Source organism: Panthera onca, chromosome A3, assembly GCF_046562875.1.
Source record: "Panthera onca isolate mPanOnc1 chromosome A3, mPanOnc1 haplotype 2, whole genome shotgun sequence".
Taxonomy (NCBI): domain Eukaryota; kingdom Metazoa; phylum Chordata; class Mammalia; order Carnivora; family Felidae; genus Panthera; species Panthera onca.
Window position 1 is genome coordinate 35,127,084 of NC_138341.1, and position 21,319 is coordinate 35,148,402.

General features: G+C 40.0%; 1 protein-coding gene across 9 annotated transcripts in view; it reads left to right on the plus strand.

Moving 5' to 3' along the window:
• Positions 1-21,319, plus strand: part of MTA3 (metastasis associated 1 family member 3) — a 226,700-nt gene that overhangs the window by 147,667 nt on the left and 57,714 nt on the right. For all 9 annotated transcript variants that reach the window (XR_009616011.3, XM_078444770.2, XM_078444774.2 and 6 more), the window contains exons 7-8: positions 181-283; positions 4,228-4,327. Coding sequence is in view for 8 of the 9 variants with exons in the window: in XM_078444770.2 (XP_078300896.1) it covers positions 181-283; positions 4,228-4,327 (203 nt within the window). In the remaining variant the exon portion in view is untranslated. The remainder of the gene's footprint in view (positions 1-180; positions 284-4,227; positions 4,328-21,319) is intronic.

The following is a 21,319-nucleotide window of genomic DNA, read 5'->3' on the forward strand; positions in this document are numbered from 1 at the left end:
AAATGAAGATCTGCTGCGGTTGGTTTCGTTGTATTATTATCAGTGTTCACTTTACAAAATGTTGTCCATCTGCTGAAAGAATGTACCAAATTTTGAACGCGGTAGTGCCCACAGTCCTCGACGGAATGCAACGGTTGCCTTGTTAAGTAACAAGACTCCATTTCCTTTGTTCTCGGACAGGAGAATCAGATGAGAGGGAACAGTCCAAATTGGAAGTTAAAGTCTGGGATCCAAATAGCCCACTTACAGATCGACAGATTGACCAGTTTTTAGTTGTAGCACGGTAAGTATGGCACTGTTGAGTCAAGAAATTTCTTTTTTTAAACATTTTTCTTTTTTTTAAGTTTGTTCATTTTACTTGACAGCGCGTGCGCACAAACGGGGGCGTGGCAAAGAGAGAAAAAGAGGGAGAGAGAGAATCTAAGCAGGGTCAGCACACAGCCCGATGTGAGGCTCAAACTCACGAACTGTGAGATCGTGACCTGAGCTGAGATCAAGAGTTGGGCATTTAACCCAACTGTACCACCCCCAACTCCAAGAAATTTCTTTTTGTAAGAATTTATAGGTGTATGTATGTTTCTTTCTTTGTATTCTACCTTTTCCATTGGTTGTATTCTTTTTCTAGTTAAGTAAGAAAGCCGAAATATATATCATGCCACCTCCTAAGTATGATTGTTAGTTTTTGTTTGAAAATATATTTATTAATTTACCAATTAAGAAAATAATAATTTCTTCTGGTAAAACTTTGGGCACTACAGAACAGTATGAAGATGAAATTCATCACCTGAATCCCCATATCTTTAATTAAAGCAGTTACCTCTTTCACGCTAGATGGGGATTGTTCAGGTGTCCATAGTGATGTGCATCTTGCCTTCCTCTTACTGCACCCACGTATGAGGAGGGCCTGTTGCTAAGCGTATAACTTTCTTTGAGAGCCTTAAGCCTGGCTGCCTGACTGGCTGGCTCTCCTGCACTTGACCCACCACACACCCTTTGAGAAAATGAATGGGACAAAAATGTATTTTTATTGTTTCAATTATAAAAGTAAATGATATTCATGGCGGAGTTACTGCAAAGCAGCAAGTAAGTGAGTGTATCATAGCAGTGTAAATAGTGGAAAATTGGGGGAAAAAAACCCTAAGAATATGTCAACAAGCACTTGGTAAGTGAATTGAAGTATATTCAATAATGAAAATGAATGAATTCGAGGGATATATAGCAAAGAGATAAATCTCAAAACTAATGTTGAGTGAGGATACACACAGTATGATCACTTAAAAAGTTATACCATGAACAAACCATGTTTTCATTAATGGCCATATAGATGAATATGTATGTCATGTGTATGTATGATGTGGGAGATGTATATAGGAGGCTCTAACAACATTTCTAATATTTATTTCCTTAAACAATGAATCAAGTCTGGCAAAATATTAGAACCCAGTAGATACAGATGTGATCACAAGGGTCTCCATTATGTTCTCTAATTTTCTGTTGAACTTTCTTCATGACCCAAAGGATAAAAGGGTCTCAGCGCACCCTGACATGACAGCACAGTTGACGTGACAGCACTGTTCATGGTGCCTGGCACCATGGAAGTCACACGTCATGTCAGCAGCCAGGCGTTTGGACTCCAGCACTCAGACACCTAGCCACTGGTGCTCGGATGGAGACCTGATGTACATTGCTGGGGAAGCCAGTCAGTAGATCGAGGAATTGAAGATTTGAGAGTGGAAATGAATCCTTGGTGGAGCCGCTGGCCTGGACTCCAGGCAGGTTACCCAGATCTGGGATTATTTAGTAGACATTGCAGTTTCAAATTTGGTTTTCTTTGTTTTTTCCTTTTTCCTTCAAGCCAGCATGAAAGACACCAAGGAGATGCACCTGGTGCCTTTTTCATTTTTTTTTCTTTTTTTAGAGAAAGAGAGAGAATCTTTAATTTTTTTTTTTTTAACATTTATTCATTTTTGAGAAAGAGAGAGAAAGAGAAACAGAGTGGAGTCGGGGAAGGGCAGAGAGAGAGAGAGGGAGACACAGAATCTGAAGCAGGATCCAGACTCTGAGCTGTCAGCACAGAGCCTGACGCGGGGCTCAAATTCATGGGCCACAAGGTCATGACCTGAGCTGAAGCCAGCCACTCAACTGACTAAGCCACCCCGGTGCCCCTAGAGAGAGAGAATCTTAAGCTGGCTGGATCCTCAGCACAGAGCCCGATGTGGGGCTTGATCCCAGGACTCTGAGATCATGACCTGAGCTGAAATCAAGAGTCAGATGTTCAACCAATTGAGCCACCCAGGCGCCCCCTCCATTTTTATTTTTGTTTTTTTAAATGGTCTAAAATACAAATTAAGACCATAATCAAATACCACTGCACATTCCACCAGAATGGTGAAAATTTGAAAGTGCCAAACATTGGTAAAGAGGTAGAGCAGCCAGCACCCTGCTGTTGTGGTGGTGCGAGTGTAAGTTGGTATAACCACTTTGCTCTCATCTGACCTACACACACATCCTTTGAGTTTCACTCCTGACTGTATACTCAGCAGAATTGCATACATACCCCTGTGCACCAAAAGTCGCATATACAGATGGCATTCATGGCACTACCCAGAGTAGCCCCAAACTGGGCATTGATGTCCATCAACAACAGAGGGGGAGGGGGCATCATAGAAAGGAATGCTCCATAGCAAGGAAAATGAATGAACGCCTCTATAACCAGTAGTGTGGGTGAGCCCACAGACATAATTTTGAACAGAAGAAGCTGCATGTGAAAAGAGTACATAGTATGTGCTTCTGTTAAGTTTTCAAATGAGCAAAACTAACCCGTGATGTTAGAATCCATGATGGTGGTTCTCTTTTGGGACGAAGGAGAGATGACAGATTGGGAAGGAGCAGGAGGAGTCTACTGGGGTGCGGTTGCTGTACCCTGAGCTGGGTGTTAGTGACATGGATGGCTTCACCTTGCAGTTACTGCATAGCTGTGCAATGTGTGTTTTTATGCATGTGTGTTCTATGTTAATCAGAACATTAAAAAATTTTCCTCAGCTAACATGCTTAAAACACAACAAAGGGAGAGAAGAAATTAAAATAATAACAAAATAAAATGAAATACAACAAGCAGCAGGTCTAAATGTTTATTTCACGCTTTATGGGAAGGCCTTCTAAATCATTAAGTGAAAAAAAGTGTTGTGGTAATTGTTTTGTTTTTTAAGTGGAAACCTATTACATCTTGAGCCCTATTTATAGGAAGAATTGCTGCAATTGATGATACCTCATTTCAAGGTAAAAATGTTCCTGGGATTTCACAATTTAGGCTAAAAAAAAGTGGTCAGAACTTGTTTTGCAGTAATAGTCAAACTCTGCAGCTCACTTACGGCTCATTTTTTGAGCACAGTTGAATACCAAATTGGTTGCTCCATGGCATTTCATGATAGATCTTTCCCTTCTTTATGGCACACAAATCACTTTTTCTCAATTTCATTATAATGACCCATATATAGTTAATTGGCTTGTCAATGCTTAAATCTTAAAGAAAATACTTTTCATTGGATATTTGATTCTCAAACATCTAAGAACTTGTTTGACTTTTCTTTTTTTTCTTCTTCTTCTTCTCCATAGCACATACCCACCTGACAGCTATATTTGTTATTTACCTGTGTAAATTTACCTGTTTTCCTGTGTAAAGAAAAGTCTTGACCAAGATGAGCCCCAACCATAAAAGGACATGGGAAATAATTCCCCACTGCCTGTTTAGGGGATTACCTCCTCTCTTGGAGGCCAGTACACTCAGGAATGACGACTTTCTGAGACTGCTAGATGCTTAAGAGGTTTGGTTTCGTAGTGTGATGTCCCCTCTCTCTTAAGTCCCCGAGGCAGATTGCCTAGTGCAGTCCCCTCTGGGGGATCCTCCCTAAATGACCACACCAAGAGCAAGAAGGGAACGAGCTCCCCCCCCCCCTCCGCCCCAAAAAAGAACTGTAGCAGAGACAAACGTAGTGCGCTTCTTGGCCACCACTGTTCTCTACACAGGAAGAAACTGAGGCATCTCGTCCAAGGCGCCACACACCCATTGCAGACAAGGCTGAGACTCACACTCAGACCTCAGCTCGCAGCCCCTGGATCCTTAGCACTGACTTTTACAATTTTCACGCACTACCCAAATGTGTTTTTTTAAGTATAAAAAAATAATGTTGCCTTAATTTTTCTTCTTTGTTTTTGTGGATTATTCAGTGCTGTTGGGACGTTTGCTCGAGCCCTTGATTGCAGCAGTTCTGTGAGGCAGCCTAGTTTGCATATGAGCGCAGCTGCAGCTTCTCGAGACATCACCCTGGTAAGATGCTTTCTGAAATTTAGGAGTTATTATTCCCTCTGCTACTTTAATTTTAAAGCCAGTATAGCAGTGTTATGGATGGGAGAGCTTTCTGTTGAAAGAGCTTTCTGGCTCTTAGCCCTGCTGACTGCTAGGTTGATTTGACTTGGCTGATTTGTTAACTGGGGGTAGAGTGTCTCATCCTAAGTCACCACTTATGTTTGTGAGCTGCGACGAATATGAATGGCTGCTGATGGAATAGGTGTCAAACAATAAAAAAATATTCTGGGGAAACATTCTGACCCATCTCTTTTCACTTGTATGCTTTTTTCCTCATATTCTATCTATGTACTTAAATCGTTGTGTATCAAATATAATGCTTTACAGTTTTTAATGTGAGAAGGAACTCTTTTTTTCTCTAAACGTTTATTTTTGAGAGGACATATGAGTGGGAGAGGGGCAGAAAGAGAAGGGGACAGAAGACCCAAAGCAGGCTGTGTGCTGACAGCAGAGAGCCCAGTGTGGGGCTCAAACCCATGAACCACGAGATCATCACCTGAACCTAAGTCGGATGCTTAACTGACTGAGGCACCCAGGCGCCCCAGATGTTTGCCGATTGAAGTTACTTTCTGTATATGATTGCCACAGCCTTTTGAGAAAGCATGATAACGTGCTCATTTTACAGATGAGAAAACTGAGTTTTGGTGAGGTTATTTGACCGATATCCATTACACGTAATAAAAGTTACAGTTTGTTTTTTCTTTTCATAATACCATATCTCTTCACAGCTGCTTTATTATAAATAATGTAGATCTTCTTGCCTCTGCAGCTATTTATTTAATGCTGGATACACCATAACTCATGACACTATGTTATCCATCCTGTCTCTTTTGAATACTAGTTTCTAGGTATTCTCTCTTTTTTTTAATTTAATTTTTTATTTTTTAAAATTTACTTCCAAATTAGCATATAGTGCAACAATGATTTCAGGAGTAGATTCCTTAGTGCTCCTTAGCCATTTAGCCCATCCCCCCTCCCACAACCCCTCCCATAACCCTCAGTTTGTTCTCCATATTTATGAGTCTCTTCTGTTTTGTCCCCCTCCCTGTTTGTATATTATTTTTGTTTCCCTTCCCTTATGTTCATCTGTTTTGTCTCTTAAAGTCCTCATAGGAGTGAAGTCATGATTTTTGTCTTTCTCTGACTAATTTCACTTAGCATAATACCTTCCAGTTCCATCCACGTAGTTGCAAATGGCAAGATTTCATTCTTTTTGATTGCCGAGTGATACTCCATTGAATATATATACCACATCTCCTTTATCCATTCATCCATCGATGGACACTTGGGCTCTTTCCGTACTTTGGCTACTGTTGATAGTGCTGCTATAAACATGGGGGTGCATGTGTCCCTTCGAAACAACACACCTGTATCTCTTGGATAAATGCCTAGTAGTGCAATTGATGGGTCGTAGGGTAGTTCTATGTTTAGTATTTTGAGGAACCTCCATACTATTTTCCAGAGCGGCTGCACCAGCTTGCATTCCCATCTAGGTATTCTCTTTAAAGTCATTACTGTGGGGGTGCCTGTATGGCTTAGTCAGTTAAGTGTCCGACTCTTGATTTTGGGTTAGGTCATGATCTCATGGTTTGTGAGTTTGAGCTCACATCCAGTCTCTCTCCACCCCTCCCCCGCTTGCTCTCTCTCGCTCTCTCTCTCTCTTACTCTCTCACTCTATCTCAAAATAGACCAAAAAAAGGGGCACTTGGGTGGCTCAATCAGTTAAGTGTCCAACTTCAGCTCAGGTCATGATCTCGCAGTTCATGAGTTTGAGACCCGTGTCGGGCTCTGTGCTGACAGCTCAGAGCCTGGAGCCTGCTTCGGATTCTGTGTCTCCCTCTCTCTCTCTCTGTCCCTCCCTCACTCACGCTCTGTCTCCCTCTGTCTCTCAAAAAATGAATAAATGTTACAAATAAACTAAAAAAAAGAAGTCATTACTATGCTCTGTTGATGATGACTACAAATGCAGTCTTGCCCAGAGTATGCAGAAAAACGTGAGCAATAATTTTTTTTTCTGTTAAATTTATCAGAGTTTTATAGTATAAAGAAATACATTTTCCAATCATGTTTTCCTTTCACCTCTTCAGGCCATAATCATTGCCAAATAAAATGCATCAAAAAGTGCTGGAATTTCTCTCCCCAAAACATATCCAAAATCTGACCACTCTTTTCTGTCTCAGGTACTTCAATGCTAATCCAAATCTTGTTACTTAGGATACCGGCACTCAGTACCTCATGACAGGTTTCCTCAAGTCCACTCCTAAAAGTCTCAATTTTGTTGTTGTTGTTGTTGTTGTTTTTAATTTTTTTTAACGTTTGTTTATTTTTGAGGCAGAGACAGAGCATGAATGGGGGAGGGTCAGAGAGAGGGAGACACAGAATCCGAAACAGGCTCCAGGCTCCGAGCGGTCAGCACAGAGCCTGATGCAGGGCTCGAACTCATGGACCGCGAGATCATGACCTGAGCTGAAGTCGGAGGCTTAACCGACTGAGCCACCCAGGCGCTCCCTTTTTTAAAGTTTTTTAATGTTTATTTTTGAGAGAGAGACAGACAGAGTGTGAGCAGGGGAGAGGCAGAGAGAGAGATTCCGAATCAGAAGCAGGCTCCAGGCTGTTGGCACAGAGAGACGCATGTGGGGCTCCAACTCACAAACTGTGAGATCATGACCTGAGCTGAAGTTGACACCCAACCGACTGAGCCACCCAGGTGCCCCTCAATTTTGTTTTCTGAGGGAATGGAATACAGTGAGAGGTGTTACTACTTTCTCATTATGTTCCAGTTTGAAATGCTTTCAACGAAATACCGCAGTAATGTAAAAACTCATGCAGAATTCACATCAAATTTGTTTCTTACAGTGCTTTCTTACAGTATAGATAATGGTGAAAGCATGAACAGTCTGTAGCCATCATGGAGCACCTCTCTTTATGCTTTCTTAGAGACTAGAATGTTGTTCATAGAAGCAAGTTCTGTTCTCCATTGGTACATTAATGTTTTCTATAAAAGTTTCGGGGTTTCAAAGTAGGTTTATATTTTGGTTGTTTAGAGGTTGTACTTTACCAAAGATGTGAGAGTACAAAGTGTCACATTTGTAAAAACCTTCAAAATCCTGTCAACAGATATTTATGCGAACCAAAGTAATGTGGAATCTAATCACTACTTGTATTTTTTCCACGTTCAAGATTTTTCTCCCAATTATAAAATTAGTGTATGCTTATTATGAAAAATTGCAAAATTTAGTACAGCAGCAGGCAAAAAAAAAAAAAAAAAAAAAGTCTTGTACTCATTATCCAGAGTGGAATATTCTTACCATTTCGTAATATTTCCTTTCAGCCACTCTTCGTGTATTATGAACAGTAATACCCGCAAATTACAGAACAGTACGGAGGATAATGTATTGAGCCAGCCAAAACAAATGTTAGTGTTTTAGTTCTTTGGATTAAAAAAAATTATAAAAACAATTACAATTTCTAATACTCTCTCCCTAGTCCTATTCTGCATCCTCTATCTGTACCTCTAATGCCCATCACCCTTGCCTCCTGTCAAGAGGCAGCCACTATAACAGATTTGTTGTGTATCTAGTTTTCTGGTTCCACTATGTATTTGTGTGTCTGAAAACAACATAAAGTTTGTTTTGCATGTGTTTCACTTTACTCTGTGACATCTTGCTCTTTGCCTCTTACTGCTCTCTAGCCATGTTAATAAACACATACCTAGTTCACTCATTTTATTTTTATTTTATTTTATTTTATTACTATTATTTTTTTAAGTTTATTTATTTTTGACAGCGACAGAGTGCGAGTATGAGCTGGGGAGGGGCAGAGAGAGTGAGAGAGACACAGAATCCAAAGCAGGCTCCAGGCTCTGAGCTGTCAGCACAGAGCCTGACTCGGGGCTTGAACTCACGAACTGTGAGATCATGACCTGGGCCGAAGTCAGACTCAACCGACTGAACCACCCAGGTGCCCTTAATTTTTTTTTTTTTTTTTTACCCCTAGTTCACTCATTTTAACCACTGGGTAGTATTTGTAGTACTCCTTCATGGAATACTACACCACATTACTTATGTATTCTCTTTCCGATGAACATCTGGACTCCTTCAAAACATTTTTCATTTGCTACTACCCATAATGCTGCATTGAAAATCCCAACACATACCCTTTGTGAGTGTGTATGTGAACTCTCTGGCATAACTAGAATGGGAATAGTTATTCATAGTGATTCATAGGGCACTGCTCACTTTGGATTTGCCCAAACACAGCCAACTTATTCTACACAAGGCAAAAATAAGTTTATGTATTTATTTTTAAAATGTGGGTTTATTTTGAGAGAGACAGAGTGTGTGTGTGCGCGTGTACTAGCATGTGATGGAGAGGGGCAGAGAGAAGGGAGAGAGAGAATCCCAAGCAGGCTCTGCCCTGTTAAGGCAGAACCCTATGCAGGGCTCGATCTCACAAACCGTGAGATCATGACCTGAGCCAAAATCAACAGTCAGACACAACCGACTGAGCCACCCAGGTGCCCTGGTAGAAACTTATAATCCCACAAGCAGTCAATGAGTGTTTTCCTGTCTTCATCCATTTTCTTACATTGGCTACAACATTGGGTATTTTCAGACTAAGATTTTTACTAACCTGATGCTTCCCTCATTTTAATTTGTATTTCTTAATAAGGTAAAGCAGGTTTTCTTGTTTATTGACTCTTCGTGGTTTTTCTTTGTATTTTAGATTCATATCCTTTGTCCATTCTTCACTTGTGTCATTGTTTTTTTCTAACAGTTTAAAAATAGTATTCATATTCGTGATTATAAATATATCTGGAGTTTATTTTTGAGACTTGAATGAGGTATAGGAGTCTTTTTTTCCATATGGAAAATAGTCATCTCAATACCTTTTATTGAATTTCTTGTCCTCATGATTTTGTAATCCTTCCTTCCTCTTTTTTCAAGGTTTTAGATATGCTTGGGCTTGCTTCTGGATTTGTTATCTCTTCTCCTCTGTTTTGTTGATCTGTCCCTGCACAAGTACCACATTATAAAAAGCTGATAAGCCCCACATGAACGTTTTCTTTCTTTTTCTTTTTTTTTAATGTTTATTCTTGAGAGAGAGAGAGAACACGAGTGGGGAAGGGGCAGAGAGACAGGGAGACACAGAATTTGAAGCAGGCTCCAGGCTCCAAACTGTTAGCACAGAGCCCAACATGGGGCTCGAACTCAAGAATCGTGAGATCATGACCTGGGCCAAAGTTGGATGCTCAACTGGCTGAGCCACCCAGGTGCCCCCATGTGAACTTTTTTTTAACACATAGTGGAAGTCATTTAAATCTGAGTTTTGTACTTTGCCTCCCCCACCACATATTCCCTAACAATATAAAATAAATACTTTTTCATATCATCATGAGAATCTGGAAAGTTTTTTTTTTTTTTTAATGTTGTGTGATTGTGCCTTGTATAGATATACTGTTACTTACATAGCTACTCTCTTATGGTTTAACACTCATCTTCTGAGATAATGCTTCCCAGATTATAACTGGGGATGCTCACCCTGTTGTAGTGCAGCAGATTCCTTCCACCCTCTGAGGAGTGACAAGGGAGAACCTGTTCCTGAGATGGTACAGAGCTCTGTGATAGTTGGGGCTGATTTGCCTGAAGATAGGTGTGAACAGGTGAAGAGCAGGTATGTGAGCTTTTGGTTCGGGCTGCAGCAACTCTCTGCTTCCCACTGGTGGTGACTGGTGGGACAGCAGGTGAATTTCTTTTGGAAGAAGGCAGCGTCTTTATTTTATTTTAAATGTTTATTTATTTTTGAGAGACTGAGCACGCGCTCAGGAGGAGCAGAGAGAGAAAGAGGGAGACAGAATCCGAAGCAGGCTCCAGGCTCTGAGCTGTCAGCACAAAGCCCAATGTGGGGCTCAAAGTCCTGAGCTGTGAGATCATGACCTGAGCCAAAGTCAAATACTTAACCAGCTGAGCCACCCAGGTGCCCCCTAAGAGGGCAGAGTTTTTAAAGATTCGGTATTTGTTTCTGTCAGTGAAGGCGGGTTATAAAAGAAGCATTTTAAAGAGAACACAACCTATGTACCTTAATTAGTTTAAACATCATTTTGTGTTTATCTTTTGCAGCACTTGCCTACATGTTCCTTCTGGCTGGATGCTTTCACACCCTCCAATGTTTGCATTTCTTCTGGTTTTTTTCTTTTAGTATTCAGCACTTAGGAAGACACTTTGTGTTATAGCTACCATCTTAAATTGTTTACTACTATAATTGTTGCTTCTTTTTATTTTAGAGAGAGAAAGAGTGCGGGAGTGGGCGAGAGAGGCAGAGGGAGAAAGAGAATATTAAGCAGGCTCTGTGCTTAGCGTGGAGCCCGATGTGATGTGGGGCTCGATCCCACAACCCTGGTATCAGACCTGAGCTGAAATCCAGAGTCAGACGCTTAACCAACTGAGCCACCCAGCCACCCCTGTAATTGTTACTTTTTAAAGCAGAAGTGTACTCAGAGGCTCAGGGAATTGTGTTTGTCATGTTTGTACAGCTGGTTTCAGTTTCAGAGACAGGATTTGGATCTGTTCTCGACTCCTACCTGAGATTCTCTCTCCCAGATTACATCTTTTTTGTTTCACTCTCCTTAAAATGGCTTGGGTTTAAAAATCATTGCTTTTTGGGTTGGGTTGGCTTGGGTTTTAAAAATCATCGGATTAGGCAGCGCTGAAGATCTGGTCTTCTGTCTGCAACATTGAAATGCTTTGGTTTCCTGCTCTAACGGACGCTAGGTTCAGCTGTACTTGGACTCTTTCTATATGTGGCTCTTGTGTCTAGATTACTTTCAGTGCCATGAAATTGATATCTTTCAGAAGTCACAAAAGCAGGAGGAAATTGATGCACTTTGTGATTTCAGATGCCATGTCCTGCACCTTTAGTCCTCTTTGCCTGGTAGCTTCATGCCTTCCTCTTTGATGTTAACATATAAAATCCTGGGGCACCTGTATGGAAATGAGTGGGAGTGGTTAAAAGTTGATTACTTGTACATTGATAATGTGAGTTTTGCAGATTGTTTTCCAAAAAAGATCATATGAGAAGCTGGTAAGTTGTTTTGTCCCATGAAATGAAAATTAGATTTAAAAAAATAAATGAAAATTAGATTCATCATTCAGTTGAATTTGGAGAGTCAGGTTCTTATTTTTCTTTCAGTGTTTTCAGACCTATACAGATGTGGTTAGTACCTTTCTCCATCAGATGACCAGACTTTCTCTGAAGACTTCTTACTGCAGAGAGGGCACGGTTACAGAACTGTGGGAACTCCAGTGGTCTGTCCTAGGTGATTTTCACTGTGGCTTTTCCTGTAAGGGACTGCAGCTGACTGTCAGCATTCTTAATCTGAAGCATCTGTTTATCCTAGACTCTGCATGCTACTTGTCAAATCACCAGTAATGTTTTGGGAGCAGGTAATTAAGATGCCTGCAGATTGCTAGGTCTGACTTCCTTATTTTGAGACCTGTTACAATCATAGCTAGACTGAATTTCAAACACTGCTAGTCTAAGAAACATGATAAGATTTATAATTGTTACAACACTGAAGTTGTCATGGAGGCTTCCTAGATTTCACCCTCATTTCATTAAGATGTAAAGTGTCCTTTGTACAATATGCAAAGAAAAAAACAATCAGTTTACAACCTACATTGACCTCCCTTCGCCCCATTGTGGAAACAAAATTCTTTAGAACACAGTAAACCCCGAAGTGGTCTGTAGGTAGTTGGTGGAGGGCCAGGCCTGTTACGGGGCGGAGGGTGCCATGTGCATTGGTAGGGAGCTATCGCCAGAGCAGAGCCTCAGTCTCGGAAAACAGGTAATTAAAGAAGTGCTAGATTTCTCTTTTCCTTGAACTCTGAGGACTAAAGCAAGTTGGACGAAAAGATCTGAGAAAAAGAGTTTTTTGAGTTGTTTGGGGCCTCAAAAATCTTCCAGGATAGATCATATTAGAGATAATGGTGAAGTAACTTCTATAAAGATTCATATTTAATTTCTGACAGACTCAGTACTAGAAACAGGATTTTTGATGCTGAGTCTGGTTCTGAGAAAGGTCAGGCTGTGTTGATTTCCTAGGGAGAAGACTGCATTCTGGGATATCTCTAATTCTATCTGATCTTTTTAAAATGCAATTTTTATTTTGCTGTCTCCTATCTTACATCCTTTTACTGGCCTTTAATTGCTTTCAGGATAAAAACCCAGATCCTTAAAAGAGTCAAAAAAAGCTGTGGGGGTTTGCCTGGCCAGTCTGCCCTGTCCTGTACCCCAGCCTTTCCTCTATGTCTTCTGGGCCCCAGCCAGCCTTCTTTGATTCTGTGGTCTGTCTCCTGCCACAGGACCTTTGCAACTTTAGTTCCCTTTGCTTGGATGCTCTCACAGCCCCATGCAATTAACTGTTATTTATTTATTTATTTATTTATTTATTTATTTATTTATTTTTAAGGGTTTTTAAAAAAATGTTTGTTTACTTTTGAGAGAGAGACAGAGACAGAGTGTGAGCAGGGGAGGGGCAGAGAAAGAGGGAGACACAGAATCTGAAAAGGCTCGAGGCTCTGAGCTGTCAGCACAGAGCCTGATGTGGCATTTGAACTCATGGACCGCAAAATCATGACCTGAGTGGAAGTTGGACGTTTAACCAACTGAGCCACCTAGGCTCCCCAAATTTATTTATTTATTTTGAAAGAGAGAGAGAAAAAGAGAGAGAGAGAGAGAACTAATTAGTGGGGGAGGGGCAGAGAGAGAGGGAGAGAGAGAGAGAATCCTGAGCAGGCTCTGCACTGACAGTGTAGAGCCCAGTGCTGGGCTCGAACCCACAAAAGGTGAGATTGTGACCTGATCCAAAACCAAGAGTTGGCCACTTAAACAGCTGAGCCACCCAGGTGCCCCACCACCTAATTGACTCTTAATCTGTTTTCAAATTGTGTCTAATCTATCCATCTAGGGCAGGTTACTCTTGTGGTGTGCTCATGGAGAGAGACACAACAACATTCCTCCATGTTAATTATTTGTAATTAAACACTTGTTTTTGTGATTATTTCATTAATGTGTATCTCTCTCTTCTTCCCCTTCCCTACATATCAGCTTGTAGTATTCATCAATATAGTGACCATACCTGTTTTTCCTCACTGTTGAATTCCCAGTACCAAGCATAGTTCCTGGGATATATTTACTAGGTGTTCAGTAAATATCTGAGAATGAATAAATTAGTTTCTCTCTCTGGGACATAAGACAATAGGTTCTTATTAAAATAGGTCATTGGAGTATGTTATTTCTATTAAAATGTTATCTAGCATGTTAATAGGTCTTTTTTGAATGCATCTCATCACTACGAGTGATATATATTTGAAAATAATTTCATTGTGTCAACAGAGCTGAACACACACGGTCTAAAGACCAGGAGTTATAGAAAGTTTCTGGCACTGGACATACTTGTTTAAAAACTGTGGTAAAATATACACAACATAAAAATTTGCCATTTTAGCCATTTTTAAGCGTATTGTTCTCTCGCATTAAGTATTCACACTCTTGTGCAGCCATCACCAGGATGTTTTCGTCTTCCCCAACTGAAACTCTGTACTCATTAAATAACAACTCTCTATTCCCCAGCCCTTAGCAACCACCGTTCTAATTTCTGTTGCTGTGATTTTGACTACTCTGGGTACTTCATTTGAGGGGAACCACACGGTATTCGCCCTTCTGTGATGTGCTTATTTCACTTAGCATAATGTCTTCAGGTTCATCCATATTGTCCTATGTGTCATCGTTTCCTTCCTTTTCAAGGCTGCATAGTATTTTATCGTACGCATATACCACATTGTGTTTATTCAGTAGAAACTTAGGTTCCTTCTACCTTTTGGCTATTATGAATAATACTGCTATGAACATGGGTGTACAAGTGGATATACTTTTATGATTCTCTGGGGTTTTTTTTCCCCCCTGGACCTATAGCTTATGATCCATTTAGTCTTCTACAAGTTATGTAGCCTCCCCGTGCCTGAGTTTCCTCATCCATAATGGGAATAATGCTATGAAACCTATCTGTACTGCTTCAGGGGGTTATCTGTTGACAAGAAGAGGGTATACAGGCATAACTACAAATTGCAGATGTACCTGTCCCAAGAATATAGAATTTGATGGAACTGCAGTGGGTCCCCAGACCACACCTCATTGTTGTTTTTCCTGGGCCCCTGGGTTTTCTGAGGGCATGAAACTCTCCGTGAAATTGACCGCCCAGGTTGTGTGGAAGACAAGTGATTTATTGCTATGCTACAAATCTTTTTGAGCTTCCCTCAGCATTCCAGAAGAAATTACGTTTGACAGTTTTTGTGCCTTTGTTTAAGTTAATATTCACAAACACGGGGCTTTGCTGGCTCTTGAGACTCTAGCCACACTGGAAGAGAGAGTATGTGATATCTCTGTGTCCTGAACAGGATCTCTGGCACCCTCTTCCCAGCCTCTGGAAAAGTCTGTCTCTGAGTTACCATGTGGCATCAACTTGAGGATTAAACAAGGTGGTACTTGTAAATCATTTAGAGCAGCGTGTGGCACAGTGTTGAGAGCTTGGTAATATTGTTTGTTGAGATGGTGATAACAATGATATATTTTCCCCCCAATCTTGTTGAATCTCATTTACTTTCTTCTGATTTTATGTCATTATTGATTGTCTGAAAGGGCTTTTATCATGCCATATTTACTGTCATTGTAGTAGGTTATCAAATTTGAATATGGTCACTAGGTTATGAGTGACCATACATTTTAATACAATTGTTACAAGGAGTTCATTATATGATATAAAGATCTTCCCCTTAAGGGTGCCTCGGTGGCTCAGTCGGTTAAGCGTCCTACTTCGGCTCAGGTCATGGTCTCCTGGTTCAAGTTCAAGTCCCACATCAGGCTTTGGGCTGATGCAGGCCTGGAGCCTGCTTAAGATTCTGTGTCTCCTTCTCTCTCTCTGCCCCTTCCCCTGCTTGTGCTCTGTCTCTTTCTCTCTCAAAAATAAACTTTAAAAAAATAATAAAGATCTTCCCCTTAAAACAAGCTATAATTTTTACAATAAAAAATTTTTTTAAGAAAAACTTAGAAAAAGTAAGTAACTTATTTTCTTGAAAATAGAAAGTTGACTTAACCAACAGTAATTTTATTCTTCAGATATTAACTCTTTGTAAAATTGCTAGCCATTAATCCTGCATTTCATTCTCTTCATTTGTGAGTCCTGTTGAAATTACATATTTCATTCAGGGCATTGAGGGTACTGGGAATTTGAGGATAGATTGCAATTCATGGTCATTATAGCATTTAAAGGAATTGTAGTCTGCAGAATATATAAATCTTCAGATTAAAATTTTAGGTTTATCAGCTTACGTTAGAAATCTAGTCTTCAAAATGAGCATAAAATTGATGAACTGAGAATCCATGTAATTTTTTTAAAACACGTTTTCTTAAAATTTAAGAGTACTGTCCATGTTCTCAAGGCTATAAATTAGAATTAAAACTAATAAGACTACCACTGCAGTAAATCATATGAAACATGAAATTTTTCTTCCTTCTAAGTATATCACTGAGGCAGGAAATGAATGTTACTGTAGCACTGTTATCTAATCTAGAGGCTTTAGTGAAATTTTCTAGTTGTTCCAGTTATGTTCATTATAACAAAACAAAAAAATTTTTTTCTGCTTTAAGATTCCCTTGAAAATCATTTATTGCATTTAGTTATATCATTTTAATTTCTTTCAGTCCAGAACAGTTCCTCATTCTTTCTGTCTTTCATGACGTGGCATTTTCAAAGTACAGGCCATTTATTTTGTAGAACATCCCTTAGTTTGGGTTGTGGTTATAATTTGATTTATAATTGAAATAAGTTTTTATTTTACTTAAGTCCACTTTGGTCAGTTAAGTCAGGAGAATTTCCATTTCACCCTAACTTTTCAAATTTATCAATGTAAGTTTTCGGAGTATTCTTTAATTAGAATAAATTGGTAAGTCTCCAGTTATAAGTAGCTTTTCATTGTTATTGTTTATGTATGTCATTTCCCATTTTTTTTGACAGTTTTGCCAGATTTTTCTTTTCTTTTTTATTATCTAAAAGAGTGAGATTTTAATTGAGTTGATTTTTTGTATGTTTTTTTTTTAATTAAAAAAAATTTTTTTAATGTTTATTTTTGACAGAGAGAGAGAGAGAGACAGAGCATGAGCGGGGGAGGGGCAGAGAGAGAGGGAGCCACAGAATCTGAAGCAGACTCCAGGCTCTGAGCTATTAGCATAGAGCCTGACACGGGGCTCAAACTCACAGACCACGAGATCATGACCTGAGCCGAAGTCGGACACTCAACCGACTGAGCCACCCAGGCGCCCCTGTATGGTTTTTTTTTTATTATTGTATGTTTTCTATTTAGGTTTTTTTTTTTTCTGTTTATTTTCCTCCTTCTACTTATCTTAGGCTTTACTCTGATATTCCTGTTCCAGCTTTTTTTTTTTTTTTTCTTTTTTTTGGCGGGGGTGGGGGTGGGTTGTGTGTGTGGGAGAGAGACAGAATGAGAGAGTATGAATCTTAAGCAGGTTCCATGCCCAGCTGGGACTTGACGTGGGGTTCAGTCTCCCAACTCTGAGATCATGACCTGAGCCAAAATTAAGAGTGAGACGCTTAACCAACTGAGCCTCTCAGGCACCCCTCCCATTCCAGCTTTTTAAGACTGATTTTTTAGCCCATCAACTTTGTCTAGTTTTCCATCATCAATATTTACGATTATAAATGTACCTCTGTATATCCTAAAGTTTGATATGTAGTATTTTCATTATCATTTGGTTCTAAGTATTTCCTAATTTACTTTATAATTTTGCATTTAATTGTGAGTTAATTTCCAAGGAAATGAGGTTCATAAGTTTATCTTAATTGCCTTGGGGGTTGTGGTCAGAGAAACATAGGCCAGTTCTTTTACTATATTGTGATTTCCTTTAGGGCCTGCAATATAATCCTCCCCAGCATTTTGCTGCATGGGTCTTACTTTTACCATGGCCTAATGCAAAAGAAGCTTTCTGTTTTTGTCTGTTCTGTCTAGAAAATGCCATCAAGGTAAAGGTTAAGTCATTGTGGAAGCCCACGTGTCATACATATTCTACCTGAATTATTTTAGTCTCCCCTTGCTTGCATTGGTTGTTCTTCAGTGTCCTCACATAGTTGTTTTACAGTAAACCCTTGGTTTGTGAGCATAATTCATTCCAGAAACAGGCTTGTAATCCAAAGCACTTGTATATCAAAATGAATTTCCCTATAAGGAATAATGGAAACTCAGATGATTCATTCCACAACCCCAAAATATTCATATAAAAATGATTACACTACTGTAATCATTACAAAATTATAAAGAAAAGATAAAATATAAAGAAGAATAAACAAATTAGCCTATACTTACCTTTGAAAACCTTCGTGGCTGATGAGGAAGACAAGAGGGGAGGTTATTGTGTAGGACGACTTTCACTATCACTAACGGATGTTGACTACAGTACAGTATGAATACTCTCTTGTCATATACTGTATTTAATGTGACTGGCAATAAGGCAGCAGAGGAAAGGGTCTATATCTGCAGGCGGCCTGACCTAGAATGAAGCATGGCATTGCTAAGCTTACTCTTGGATGGAAAAGCAAAGGATTGTCCAGAGGTGCTTTGAAGTGACAAAAAATACACTGGTGCCAGCTGTGGGCACCTTCCAATGTTCTGAAAAATCACTGCTTTCTGCCAAACACTGTGGCCTGAGACCAAGCATCCAAGCACGGGAGACAATCATCCACAATCCTGCAGAGAGAGAGACAGAGCGAGAGAGAGAGGGAAGAAAGAACCATTGGCCCAGTTGTGATTGTGTGACATTCAGCATCATGTACTACTCATTTTGCAAGACAATGTTCGTTGATCAAGTTAAAATTTATTAGAAATGTTTTCTTGTCTTGCAGAACACGCGTAGAACCAGTTACTCACAATCCAAGGTTTTACTGTATTTGTCTGGTTTGTGTCTAGAATCAGAGCCAGGGGGGAAGAATTTTCAGTTCTGCTCATGCAAAGTACATTTAGGGCCATGGGGTTACAGTGGCTTACTAGACCCGTAGCTTTCCTGTGATAATCAAAAGGTCTGAATACACATGAGGACATGACTCAGGGTGTCCTGTAGATTGATTTGAGTGAATGACAACTAAGTCTTAACAAATTTGATGATGAATGAGGGATTTTGTTTTGAATACTGTGCATTGAAGCAAAACTTGAGAATGCATGGCATACTTCTCTTTTACATATATATAAAATGTTTTGCCTTGATCATGGTTTGTGGTTTACTCCTGAGAGTTTATATTCACCTTCTGCTTGGGAAAAACCATATGCTCATTAATTTTGAAATAGATTTAGTGTTCTGAATGCTATAATTTGTGCTGGAGGTACACATGCAAAGTTTTTGTAACATTCTGACCAAATCAATAGTTAGGATTGAATATGTATGTATATCAGTTAGCTGTTGTCAAAATAAAGCTACATGTTACATGCTGGGTTTCTGAGAAACAGGCTAAGATAGAGATTTGTATGTAGGAAATTTATTAGGAATCAAAACCTGTGGGGGGTGCCTGGTGGCTCAGTTGGTTAAACGTCAAACTTTGGCTCAGGTCATGATCTCCTGTTTCGTGAGTTCGAGCCCCACGTCGGACTCTGTGCTGACAGCTCAGAGCCTAGAGCCTGCTTCAGATTCTGTGTCTCCCTCTCCCTCTGCCCCTCCCCTGTTCGTTCTCTCTCTCTCTCTCTCTCTCTCTCTCTCTCTCTCTCTCTCTCTCTCTCTCTCAAAAATAAACATTAAAAAATTTAAGGAAAAAAAAAAAACTGTGGAAGAGGAGGGATGGAGGCAGGATTGAACTGAGGAAGAAAGTGGGCTATGATACCTGAAGCCTCCGCCGACTCCACGGGACACTTCGAAGAGTTGTCCCAAATCCGGGTGACAGGCTGAGCCTGTATACCCCTGCATCATCGGATAAAGGCTGTGCCAGGAAAAGGGCATGATCTTGGGTGATGATTCTTTCTTGAATTGAAATCATTCCAAAGGTGACAGCTGAGGGTGTCTGCTGATAGCACATCTAGCACGGAGTGAGTAGGTTCTTAACTCTCAAAAGGAAAAACACAGTATCTGTTACACTGCCTAGTATTTCAGTGGCTTATAACAACAAGCATTAATTTCTTATATACTCCTTTGCAGATTGTCTAGGATTCTGCTGAACTAGACTGGGCCAATTTAGGTGCCAAACTACAGTGTGAGTCCAGATCTGCTCCATGTGTATCTCCTCCTCTGGTGACAAAAGCCAGTAGCTCAAGAGGGCAAACCTAGATATGCAAACACATGCCAGGGCTCTGTTCTGTCACGTATCTTGAACATCTTATCTGCCAGTCAGGTCACGTGGCCAGGCTCCACATCAGTGGAGTGGAAGACTCCTCTTCTGTGAAGGCCCAGGGGAGGGAGTGAATATTTGCTGAATAATAATCCAGTCTACCGTTGTGTGATTGTACTTAATGAGCGAAGGATGAGAATTTCACTGCCGAGCTTTCCTTGTCAGTCTTCCTCCGAAAATACTTCTGTTTGTCATCTCCATCTGTTATGAATGAGATGAAATATGACAACACCTTCACCACTATTTGGCAGAGAGAACAGCTTGTGCTGAGTTCTTATGATTTTTTAAATTTAGATTTGAATGGATCTTGTGTGTATGTGTATCTCTATTGAAAACACGGTATCTTTGTATTTATCTGGAGGGAAGACTTTCTGTTGTTTTACATTTACTCCTTAAATTCTTTGTGTTACTTTAAATTGAGGCGTATACACAGTAAAGTGTATTCAGTACACTCAGGTGCATCGTTTGCAAACTTGTGTATATGTATACATTCATGTAATCGACCACCCAGATCTAAAGAACTTTACCAGAATCCCAAAAGATTCCCTCATGCCTCTTCCCAGTCAATGATTGCCCCCTCCTTCTGGGGGAATCATTATTCTGACTTCTCTCACCACTGATTGTTACTTTTCTCAAAGTTCATATAAACGGAATCTTCCAGTGTGTTCTCTTACATGTCTAGCTCTTGGAATTGTTGTTATCTTACTGATAAACCGTAAGTCAGATGTCAGACTCCTATGTCTTGTGTTAGCCTATTTCTGAGAGTCTTCACTTGATGTTGTCTGTTATGTTATAGAAGGTAGATTCTGTGTTTTGCTTACAGCTTTTTAGCGTGATGTTGAACTCTGTAAAAGTCCATTCAGAAGGAGCCTCCTATGTGTGTCAGAAAGATGGAGTTAATATGGACTTCTAGCCCATAATGTGGTCCTCTGGTTTCCTTTATGAATTTGGTCATCAATTTAAATAAAATTATTCCCTGGGAATTCCATAGTGCATACGTCTGATGGGATGTAGATTTTTTTCTACGCATACTGATCATGACAGCGCTCTCCTCCGGGCTGCGTTTCAAATTGGACTCTGGGGGTTTCATAGCCTCCAGTTGCCTATAAGTTGGACCCATTCTTTCCACTTGATTTGTGACAGTGCAGGGGTTAGTCTTCCGAAAGCCATTGCTTACTTCGGTGTCCAGTAACACACACTCCGTGAGGAACAGAATCATTAAAACAATCTATTCGCTTCAGATTTGGGTCATAATCACTTATAAAGCCTGTGATGTTACTTTGGTTCTTTGAAACTCTATGAGATAATAGCCTATCATCATTTGTAAAAGTGCCTGTAAGAGAAGCCTTTTCATCATCTCGCGTGAACAAAAGAACGAAGATCCTTTTATGCTTTGAGTGGCTGCTATAATATCAGCTGAGAAACACTCATTTAGTCTTGTGACTTTGGGTTTCAGAGCACCTGTTAATTATAAGAACTACTACCTCTTGAGGAATGTCAGCAGCAGAGTTAATTTG